General features: G+C 42.0%; 1 protein-coding gene across 1 annotated transcript; it reads right to left on the bottom strand.

Moving 5' to 3' along the window:
* Positions 1-3,287: 3,287 nt before the first annotated feature.
* Positions 3,288-8,270, bottom strand: LOC306943572 (acyl-coenzyme A thioesterase 1-like). Its single transcript, XM_079529986.1, has 5 exons — positions 8,176-8,270; positions 6,017-6,186; positions 5,536-5,828; positions 4,953-5,155; positions 3,288-4,234 (listed from the first exon to the last, which is right to left on the bottom strand). The coding sequence occupies exons 2-5, from the start codon at positions 6,178-6,180 to the stop codon at positions 3,626-3,628; spliced, it is 1,269 nt and encodes a 422-aa protein (XP_079386112.1). The 5' UTR covers positions 6,181-6,186; positions 8,176-8,270; the 3' UTR covers positions 3,288-3,625.
* Between the last annotated feature and the right edge of the window lie 3,826 nt (positions 8,271-12,096).

Genomic DNA, 12,096 nt, shown 5'->3' on the forward strand with positions numbered 1-12,096 from the left:
GCTGCATTTCTTTTTCTTCCTTTTTTTTCAATAATTCAGAGAGGCTGATCATGTGTCATTCTTCTATGGATGAGCCTGCACAAAAACAAGAGGTTGTACGAACAATAATGTTATCTACCTCCAACAACAGTGGTGGAAAGTAACTAAGTACTGTACTTGGTACAACTTTGAGGTATTTGTACTTTACTCGAGTTTTTCCAATACTTTTACTTCTACTCCACTACATACATTTGAAAACGTTTAGTTGCTAGTTAATTTGTAGATGTTGATTATTACAAAAAATGAACCACTTACCGGTAAACCACATTTTGGACATTGGAAAATAGAAGATCACAATCGCGAAGCATTGTGAGCTTGTAGATTGGCTATTTTCAAAATACTTTTATACATTTGACAACTTGGGAATGGAACATTATGCATAAAGAGTACTTTTACTTTATAAGCACATTTTGATGCCAATACTTTTTTACTCAAACAGTTATATGGTTACAAATGGAAGGTAGGTGTAGCTTTGTCTTTTTTACAGGCTGTTATTCCAAGGTTGCTTTGGGACCAGGATGACTTAATTATACAAGCCACTCTGCTTCGTTTTATTAACTTAACTTCAGAGAGGTCAAATAAGGACAACCTCTGTTTAAAACTAAAAGGAAAGGATACAAGATAGACTAGGCTGATATTTTACACATGGAATTTCGAAATTCATTAATAAATGATTAAATAATATGATAAATAAAAATCAATGTTTGTTTGCTACACAACACAACTTATTCAGTGCAATGCAGAGGCTGCATTGTCCTTTACTCTGACTAAGGCTGAGCTCACACCTTTCATGCAATTCTCTGTGCTCGTTGGGTGTTGTGTCATGGCCGCCCAGCGGCCCAATGCATTTCCAATGGAGGTCACATGGTTTGACCCAACATTGTGTTGTGTGAGGGGGAGGGGCGCAGTCGTCCGCCCCTCCCCCTCACACAACACAATGTTGGGTCAAACCATGTGACCTCCATTGGAAATACATTGGGCGGCCATGACACAACACAACATGCATCCAACGAGCACGAGAATTGCATGAAAGGTGTGAGCTCAGCCTTAGCTGCTCGGCCAGGATACATGACATAATTTCCTGTTTGACTGCATTGACTGCCGCTTCACTTCTGACCCAGGAAGGGAGGGCAGGCTCTTATATATGAGAGACAGAGACAGAGACAGAGACAGAGACAGAGAGACACACACACACACACACACACACACACACACACACACACACACACACACACACACACACACACACACACACACACACACACACACACACACACACACACACACACACACACACACACACACACACACACACACACACACACACACACACACACACACACACACACAAATTGTTATTCAAACTTGTTCAGGATAGAGACCTTGTCTAAAACATATCAATTTTTATGAACTGAATACATAGCACCACATTGGAAACAAGACTTTTTTTGTGTCGTCCTTTTGCCCAAAATGTCTGACTGAACATTTGTCTAATAAAGTATTCAATCAAATAAATTAATTTATCCTTAAATAAACGGCCACTCTAATCCCACCCTTTGTACCTACCTAATTAATGCCCTACTTGGTCATTCTGTCAGACAAAAGTAGCAAAAATAGCCAATCTACAAGTACAAAACACGTCGCTACTAATGTAGTAATTACAGCGCGTCATGTTTGCAATTGTAACAGATGAAATCAATAATATATCAGTATTCGAGTATTAACCTGCGGGCCGCATTAAGTGAAGGTGGGAGCCATGTGACCCCCAGGCCGCCAGTTGCCCAATGCCCATGTACAGTATAATGCAGATTTCAACATTGCCTGCAAAACACTTCTCCACCGAGGCTAGGAGACTCCTTACCACGAGCCCTCCACACCCTGGATGGATCCTTGACTGCTGGAACAACCAATGGTCCAAATCCACATCCACGTTGAGGAAGTTCATCAACTCTCCTTCAACCAACCCTCCTGGGTGCGACTTGCCACGGAATGCCTGGGTCAACCTCAACAGACTTCGCTCTGGCGTAGCTAAGACCGAACTCTACCTGCACATGATTGGAGTGTCTGCCACTGATCTCTGCGAATGTGGAAAACCACAGACTGTTGAACACATCATCGATGAATGCCCAGTCTTCAAGTCACCACATGGAGTCAGCGGCCTAATTGAACTGGACGATGATACCACTTCTTGGCTGATGTCCAAGTTGCCTGTGTAGCCCTACACGAACGAACATTCACTACCAAATAGTCCTGGTTTTCACCTCAAATACCTCTAATAACACTTGTTTTGAGTGCTTACATACTATAGAGTAGACGATTATCATGTTCTGTTCTATTGAAAAGTACAGTCACTAGGCCTGCAAAGTGATGAAATAATTGGCCCACATCCTCATGAAAACACCAGGTGGGGAAGGGAAAAAAAGTCTCAAATTGTCAAAAGTAGCAGGGAAAAAAGGGGGGAAAAATTAAAAGATCCTACCTAAAACAGCTGCATTGAAATGGATTACCCTGTAGCTGCTGACTGTGACCTCTCAGACCTTTTAAAGGGTGAGCTATTCTCACATAAACAGACTCACATGGTGGAAACTTTACCTGAAATAGAACAGAGCCTGGCTGGTGAGCAACAAGTTGAGGAAACCACACCGCAAGTAGGCTATCCAAGTGACCAGTTCACATAGTGTTAAACATAGTATTAACATACTCTAATCTACCATGTAGATCTGCTATTTTCACAATCTGTGAGGAATTTGAAAATGTAAACAAATGTATATATAAATTGATTGAAACTTTTGGCCTATAACATGACATGGTCAAAGTAGGGATGCAACATTGAAAGTGGTTAACTGTCTCATACAGATTTTCACAAAAATACTTACGGTTCTCGTTCTCATTCTCATTCATTAACAAAACTGAATGTGTGGAACATAGCATTTTTGAAAACAAAGAAAAGAAGAAAAAAGTTGCATTTTGTAACACCATAACTTACAGCCTCAGCTTCTTTTACAGTTGACCTTTGCTTCCACCATCAAAGCAATTGGCTGCAGGTGTAGGAGGAAAAGGTTATCAGTGAAGAAAAGCATTTACTGTGCATTATTATGTGTGGGCACAGCAGCACTGTACACTCCAAGTACACAGAGTTCATACCGCAGTACAGTGAGTTCACCATTTCCAGGTTAGGGCTTAATTCTACGCGATAGTCATAATATAAAATTAAGCTGTAAAATAAAGGGGCAGGAATACATTCAGGGCATAATCACAGCTATTTTATTACTCAAAATAAAACCCCATACATATGTACGATAATTAATATGATCCAACTCTACAACAGCTGGTTCTGATCAAGCAGCATGGCTGTCTGAGAACTGCGTGTTAATTGCTCTAACAGCACGGGAGTTTTCACTAGGAGTTTTCATATAGAGCTGATTTCACTCATTATCAAAACTTGAGGTCTCTGTGTTTAATTCAAATTAAAATCTGTCCACCTTATCATAAAAGTCAAAAATATAATTTATAGAACACATTTACACAACTATAATATATTCCACGTGTCATTTGTACATAATGTACATCTATAACCTATAGGCATCTATAACCTAGCCTGAGTCTTGGAGTTGTTGTTACCCAGGTGAGTTCTGAAGAACACCTGGATCTTTTCCCAGAGCTGGACCTCGGCAGCCGCATGAGACTTGGGCTCGCCCCCCCAGAGGGTGGGGGCACCCACCACACCGTGGAAGCTGGAGGGGCAGTAGGGCCCGTAGGGTGGCTCCAGGTAATGTCCTGAGCCTGGATAACACACACTCTCATAGTTCGCCTTCCCGTGACGCCTCAGTCTCTCCGCCATTTCCTCCACGTATCCACGGCTGTCCCAGTTGAGGTCGTCGTCAGCGGCCACAAAAAGGAAGCGCCCCGCGGCTCGCTCTATGGGGATCAGGCACGCCCTGTTTTCCTCCGCCAGGGGGTCGTGTAGGCAGTACTTGATGTTGAAGGCCCCCGTCTCGGTGGGTATGGCCTTGCACATGTCGTGCAGCAAGGCAGGGTGGATCAGGCGCTTTTGGTTGTAGAGGGGGATGGTCACGTTGGCACTGCATCCGTTGATCCACACGGTGGCCTTGACGTCAGACAGGTACGTGGCGATGGACAGCGCCAGGTCTCCGCTCTTTGAGAGGGACATTAGGCCAACTCCACCGCTGTCCACCTGCCAGGGGACACAAAGTACATTAGAACCTACCGCTGTCCACCTGCCAGGGGACACAGAGTACATTAGAACGTACCAGTTCTCCTCTGGGAAAGGTTACTATTAGGCAATAATGAAAATGTAGTTCATAATTATGAGATCAATCATTATTTATGACTGATTTATACTTGGTTGCGTGCGTGCCATGTTGCACACTGAAAATAGCATATCAACAAGCTCAAGCTTGTAGATATGAGAAGCTACACCGGCGCACAGTATAAACCCAATTAGAGGTTTTCTCAGTTTGATCGATGTTTACCGTTTTTGGACATTCCGCAGCAGATACAGTAACAAATGCCATTTTCTATGTTATTGTCAGGCAATTAACCACTTGATCCCTAGCATATTCTGGGCATTTCAAAATAGGAGAACATTCTGGCAAAATAGCCGATGTACATGTACAAGCTTTAGGTACAGCGCTTGTAGGTCAAATGTTTTGAGCTTTTAGATTGGCTATATTCTGTGAAGAGAGTTGAACTTGTAGGGGAAAAAAGGAGGGAGCCTAGGATAGATCCCTGGGGGTCTACAGTCAATACTGTACAGTTTAAAGTGGTTAAATTGTACTGGAAATTGCCCAGGAGAGAATAATAGATGCAACTGTATGAATAGGTGTTGAAGGCCAGAATTCTTCAAAGCATTCACAGTATCTCACTCAAGCCATATCAAAAGTGAAAATGACCTTGGGCAGTGTTGTTAAAAACTGTATGGCTTCCTCAAAATAGTCCAGGTGGATCTCTTTCACTCGTTTTGGCTGGTCCTCATATCCGTATATGGCGAGAGCCAGGACCACAAAGCCTCGGTTGGCCAGCAGACAGGCTCTCCTCTCAGACAGACCACCTCCAAAAGTGTACAAGTCTAGTACCGCAGGGAAAGGACCTTGACCTAGAAGGAAAAATTAACAATGTTATTTACATAAGCACAATACCAGTGAGTAAGACGGACATGATGCAAGCAAGGCAAAATAAAGCCCAAACATATATTTTAAAAAAAAGAAAGAAAAAATTACATCACACACACACACACACACACACACACACACACACACACACACACACACACACACACACACACACACACACACACACACACACACACACACACACACACACACACACACACACACACACACACACACACACACACACACACACACACACACACACACACACACACACACACACACACACACACACACACACACACACACACACACACACCCGATATATCATGAGAGAGAGAGAGAGAGAAGGAAGGTCACTAACCAGGAGGAGTAAAGAGGATTCCACGGATACTCTTCCCCGTAACGGGAACGCGACTCATGCCGTCATCAAGCAGGTGTCTCTCATTGGTCACTTCTGCCAACACCCTGCCGTCCCCCTCCCCGTCGTGGACCGAGAACTTGACGTGATGTGGATTCCGGGCGTCGCTCTTGAAGAACTTGACGTGCGGAGCGTCGGCTCTCAGCGACCACAGCAGGCCCATGGGCTCCACGCCGCTGTAGCTGCCCCCCAGCGAGGAGTGCCTCTCCAGGTCCACCTCCCCGTCCTCATCGGCCCTGTAGGTGGGGATGGGACGATAATCGTTGTTATCGTGAAAAAACAGCTCACAATAATCGTATCGCAGATACTTTAATATATCGTGAAATTGTCCTTCATCAGAGACACACTAGGATGAATTAGCTTTTGTTGAGCTGCAAATTCAGACAGTACAAATTCAGTAATTCTCATATGGTCCCATCCCCACCTGTAGGTGGCTGAGGAGCAGAAGGACACGCCCTTGTCATCCGTGGACCTGGCCCTCATGGTGACCAGCTGCTTGGACCTCAGGCCGGACACTGTCACTCTGACGGGCTCGTCGAACAGGCACTTGATGCGGGGAAGGAGCTTCAGTCTGACCTGCGAGCACATCCTGGCCTGTTACAGACAGACAGAAAGAGCACAGGATTGTTTTAAAAGTCTAATTCAAAACACATTCACAAGTTAATGGCAAATGGCTCTTTCCAGTAAATTGAAATTCTAGTAAAATTCAACCCTCTTCAAATATTACAGTTGTGCAGTAGGCTATGCAATATTAATAGTCCTGTCTCTTTTGTGAGTATTTTGCAAATTTGAATACATTATTTAATGTTGGGGCAATTCAAGCATATGTCTATCAACTTAATTCAAGAACCTGCGTAAACCTTGTTGAAAGTCATTCATTCTGACTTGAGCCATGCGTCTGTATTGCACTTCTGGCTAGATGCCACTCTTCATCTCATTGTCAAAGTATTTGTATACTCTGTATTACTCAGTGACAATAAATTGAATCTAATCCTTTTTTCTCGAATTTTCGAATATAAATTGAATCTAATCTAATCTAAATATAGCAGTTCCACACAATAGCAGAGAACTCTGTATCCTTGAACTATATTATATTTACAATCAGGGCAGAGAGACATAAAATGAGCCACTACAAACAATTTGTTAGCTCTTTTTTGAGGGCGCTAGCCACTCCTAGAGATTTCTGTCCTAACACAAACTTGACAATGAATGTTGAATTTACGTCATATGTGTCTGAGCAAATCGGCTATTTTGTAACAACACAAACATTGAATGCCATTGACAATGAATGGAGAATTTACGTCATCTGAGGACAAGCAAATGGGCTATTTTGTCAAATTCCCATTGACAATGAATGGAGAATTTACGTCATATGTGTCTGAGCCAATCGACATGTTACGTCATGTACGATGATAAGAGCGAGCAAATCGGCTATTTTCATCCTACACAAAGATTAAATTCCCATTGACAATGAATGGAGAATTTATGTCATACCGGTATGTGAGCGTCCCTCACTTCACACGGGTGTGATTTTTGATACAGCTTTGCCAATTTGCCATTGACAATGAAAGGAGAAATTAGGTCATATATGACGTAAATTTGTGGCAACACAAACATTAAATGCCATGGACAATAAAGGGAAAATTTACGTCATATGTAGACGAGCAAATCGGCTAACCAATCACATAAATGCAGTTGTTCATGAGATGATGTATGATGATGTATAATGATAAGAACGCCCCTCACTTCCCACAGGTGTGATTTTTTTCTAAAAAGCAGGTAAAGTAGTGTGCTTTGAACTTTGGAGCCCTGATTTAAAGCAACAAATAGCCAACAGCATGCTCAGGTAAAACAGCAAAGCCTATTTTGTCAATATTATTAGGCTATGTGTTGTTGAGACACAAAACCACTCAATGTATATAGACTATACTTTAGTAACACTATAGACTACATTGAAAGTAACACTGTGTTTACTCAATCTCACCAATAGCTAGCTCTGGTCCATAGCCTTCTTACTGCAGGGCAGAATCTAGCTCTGGTCCATAGCCTTCTACTGCTTCTACGATTCAGCCTTATATTATACTGCAGGGCAGAATCGTAGAAGCAGTAGAAGGCTATGGACCAGAGCTAGGCAGAATCATAGAAGCAGTAGGGCAGGCTATGGACCAGAGCTAACCAATAGCTAAAGCAAGCCCTGCCCTGCCCAAAACGTTGACCATGTGATGCACTGCGCTTGTGAAAAACTACAAGACATGTCGTGACCATAGGTCGTGATTCGTGCAACTTCTTTTTTTTAAATCTGCGAAGTTTTGGCCACTTATCGGTCCAATGGAGATGGATCAAAAGTCGATCTAGTGGCGATAATTGGTGACCTATTTAGCTTCTATAAACATAGCCTACGATCCTAATGATCTTTATTCCTAATTAATCTCTGTCAGTGTTGCATGAAAATAATTGTAGTTGTGGCTGGCTAACTGCAGGTCACTTTCTTTACTTTACGGATAATTCTTCATCAACAACCGCAGTTAAGTTTGTAGTTTAAATACAATTATAAATTTGTGATAGTTGCATTTATAGACTCACCGAAAGTTGTAAGCAGGCAGAAACTCTGTTCCTGCAGAGTACAGGAAGTTCTAGATTTGCCAAAAGAACGGAGCCAAGGTTTATCAACAAACCCTTTCGACACAGAAGCATTATGGGTACTGTAGTTCCAAATTGTAGGCTATATACTTGCCATATAATTATGTGGAGCAAGTGCAACAGAAATAAATAATAATAATAATAATAATAATAATAAACAATGTATTCTACTGTCCTCGCCATTACAAACATGATAGGGTAATTTCATTGATTGATAATTGTTTAGACTTATTTCTTCAAATGTAAAACTATCATGAACACAACAGGTGAGACACATAAACAAGTTCACACGTTGTGAGCTTGTAGATCAGCTATTTTCGCTATCTGTCATGCAACAAATTAATTTATATAATGCTCAAGTGGTTAATACAGTACATTAACAAAATACATGTAAGCAGAGGTGGGGGTCGCACACACGCACACACACACACACACACACACACACACACACACACACACACACACACACACACACACACACACACACCGTCTCCACACCATAGCGCAAAACATTCTTAAGCTGCGCACTTCTTAAGCTGCGCGCAGCTTAAATTCTGAGTTTTTAGACAGCTGGTGGATGGAAAAGAAGCTCCACCTCCGCGGAAGACTTGAGCGGAGGAGAGCGTTTCCGGGAATCTGGCCGTCGCGCAAGAATACTAGGTGCTGCCACACGGTCAAAAGAGCTGCGCACGTTCTCGGCTGCGCGCTGCTTAAAGCTTGAGTTTTTAGACAGCTGGTGGATGGAAATTAAGCTCCACCTCCGCTGAATTCTTGCGCGACGGCCAGATTCCCGGAAACGCTCTCCTCCGCTCAAGTCTTCGGCGGAGGTGGAGCTTCTTTTCCATCCACCAGCTGTCTAAAAACTCAGAATTTAAGCTGCGCGCAGCTTAAGAAGTGCGCAGCTTAAGAAAGTTTTGCGCTATGGTGTGGAGACGGTGTCAGCGGAGGTGGAGCTTAATTTCCATCCACCAGCTGTCTAAAAACTCAAGCTTTAAGCTGCGCGCAGCCGAGAACGTGCGCAGCTCTTTTCATAGTGTGGCAGCAGCTACAGTACCTGCGGTGGGCACCGGTACACAGGAAAGAGCTGCCTTGCTGAGCAGACATACAGGAAAAGCTGTGGATCAGATAAGGCTAAAAGCTAAAGGTACACACCTAGAATACCAATGCTCTGCCTAGACTCTTTATCTTGATTACATGTACATTTCCATACATCCATCAATAACTGAACGGAGAAACATAAGTACAGATGTTTCCAACAGGTGCGGCCTGCATGATACAACCTCTTAAACCTTTTGTTGGCTTTGGTCCCCCAAAGGTCTATACTCTTTTAAAGAAAGAAAAACAGGTGCGCTTCCGTTGGAAACTGCCCTTGGTTGAGGCAGTGGGTGCTCAGCTTTGAAAATAACTTAACTAAATGGAAAAAGCGGAACTTCAAAATAAAAGATGAAGATAAAAAGATGCAATTTCTCATGTTTTTTGCAGATGCAATTTCTCATGTTTATTTGCGAATGCTGACGGCCTGACGTGTTTCGGCAGAGCCTTCGTCAGAGCGGACTAAAAAAGTATACTCTGGGTCTGTCCCCTACTTTTACCACATCTATACAGAGCAGACCACATTTCTTTGCAGAAAACAAGGCCAGAATAGAATACTAGAACGCTCTCTCCTAAACGTAACCTCAGTAAAACTATGACTAAACCTAAACTTATACCTAAACTTTATCTCAGTAAAACTATGACTAAACCTAAACTTATACCTAAACTTTATCTCAGTAAAACTATGACTAAACCTAAACTTATACCTAAACTTTATCTCAGTAAAACTGTGCCTAAACAATAAACCTATTCCTAATCTTAACCTCAGTAAAACAAATGCAAGAACCACTGGGGGCGAGAGGTCCACTGAAAAAATGGGGGCAGAAAAGGACACTAGGGTTCATGTGGTTAAGCAATTAAAATCCTATCATGCTCTGTATAACAATGTAAGAAGGCCCTGTTGACCTAGATTTTAGATCAAGATGGCAAGGCAAGTTTATTATGCACATCTTCTAGTGGAGCAAAAACATAAGCTCTGGGCAACAGAAATGTGGAAAAGAGTGATATATTTGTCAGTTGAGTTACCCTTACCCGTATAATTCTCCACAAGTGGGAAAGTGCACGTGGGCATTTTTCTTGAGTCCACTTGGAGAGGGCAAGCAAGGTCACTGCAAAATCAATACAAATTTACCTTTAGGCCTATTTGTAGAATCTATGACGAAACTGTTCTGGCTAGTGGTGGCCCAACACTTTACTAAAACACTTTATGTTGTTGCTTTGTATCTAGCTAGCAAGGCTGATTTATACAATGTCTTGCTTGCTGTTATCAGACAGTATTAATCCTTATAGATACGAAACAACAAAACCAGTTCTATCGTCTTCCTGTGTCCTCCCACAACTAAGTCCTTTATCTCGGTCTCCTTGTTTTTGTCTCTCTCTCACTGTCTGTCTTGCTCACCATGATTTTCGATGCTCTTTCTTTCTCTCTATTTCTGCCTTGCCTTGCATGCAGGGGTGTTCTGTTCTAACCGTAATGATGCAGTCATGATGCTTGTTAGAGCACCATGTTCCCCATTCTCTTTTATCTGATGTCCCAGCTTCACTGGAGACGGTGTCTGCGTTGCATGCGACAGAAGATGAGAGCACAGGCACAGACTGTGGCCAACCATATACATCTGTAGATGATGTGTGATGATGTGTGAAAAAGCAGGGTACACATGAATACAAGAAGGCTAGGAAGAGAAGAGAAGAGAAAAAAAGAGGGGAGGAGACAAAAATATCCTCATTAATTCTCCTCCACCTTTTAAGGCATGCAGACTGAGTTCATTTGAGGTGTGGATTGCAAACGAAACATCTCAAATGAATAAAGTTCAGAGGAAACTATAGTTCAATGCAATAAAGCATGCAAAGTAAATGCTTTTCCTTTAGTCCATTACAGACTGACCGTCACCCAAAAATAGTCAGCAAGTATAGTCAGTATTTACATATTTCATCAACCATGAAAGCAAGGCAAGCATATTTGTATAGAATGTTTCCTACATGGAATGGTAATTCGAAGCGATTATTATTAAAGGCCAGGATGAATGTGTAGTTTAACCTTTTCCGATAATAACAACATTTGTCAGGAGTATCATAATGCAAAGATCTTTTTTTTTACATGGACAACAACACATGCACCCTTTAACCTCCGGTCAAGAAATACTGTGGCCCATACAGGTACAAACCTATGTCGTTACGTAAGGTACAGTACCAGCCTGGCATGTGTTTGTTCAGTGGTGGAGATGTGTTGAAGGTAGAAAGGATATCCAAAATAATAAACTATACTCGAAAACAACAATGCAATTGATTGATTGATCGATTACTTAACAGTTTGCGCAGGCACTAGGCTGCTAAAAGGATGAAACCAAGAAAGCCTTTCGGCTTGTTTTCATCAGTGTCCTCATGTACTCAATTAATCAAAAACATTAATGATTGATAGATAAATATACAGAGTAATATGCAAAAACATCATATAAATGAGTAGGAAACAAGAGGAAGTTGTTCATGAGCATGTTCCGACTATGTCTGACATAACTAAATACTGCCTCACCGTGTTTTATTTTAACTCTGGGAACAGTTAGTAAAACAGTCCCAGGCGACCCGAGACTTCTCAAGGACTCATAAATGTACAAACAAGTCAGACTGTATTTGGGCCCTGAACCAACTGAGTGATTTAAAGGCAAAATGCTATGGCTCAATGGAATCCATTGCAGAGATCAGAGAAATAATGTAATATGTTCAGCTTTATTAGTCCTAGTTAGAACTATGACTGCTGCTTTCTGAATGAACTGA

Source organism: Electrona antarctica (genome assembly GCF_951216825.1).
Source record: "Electrona antarctica genome assembly, chromosome: 19".
Classification (NCBI taxonomy): domain Eukaryota; kingdom Metazoa; phylum Chordata; class Actinopteri; order Myctophiformes; family Myctophidae; genus Electrona; species Electrona antarctica.

Excerpts from the sequence above, each read along its gene's own strand:
- LOC306943572 (XM_079529986.1), bottom strand. The coding sequence starts at position 6,180 with ATGTGCTCGCAGGTCAGACTGAAGCTCCTTCCCCGCATCAAGTGCCTG. Across the intron at positions 5,156-5,535 it reads AATCCTCTTTACTCCTCCTG|GTCAAGGTCCTTTCCCTGCG; the intron begins GTTAGTGACCTT and ends TTTTCCTTCTAG. Across the intron at positions 4,235-4,952 it reads TTTTAACAACACTGCCCAAG|GTGGACAGCGGTGGAGTTGG; the intron begins GTCATTTTCACT and ends GTCCCCTGGCAG.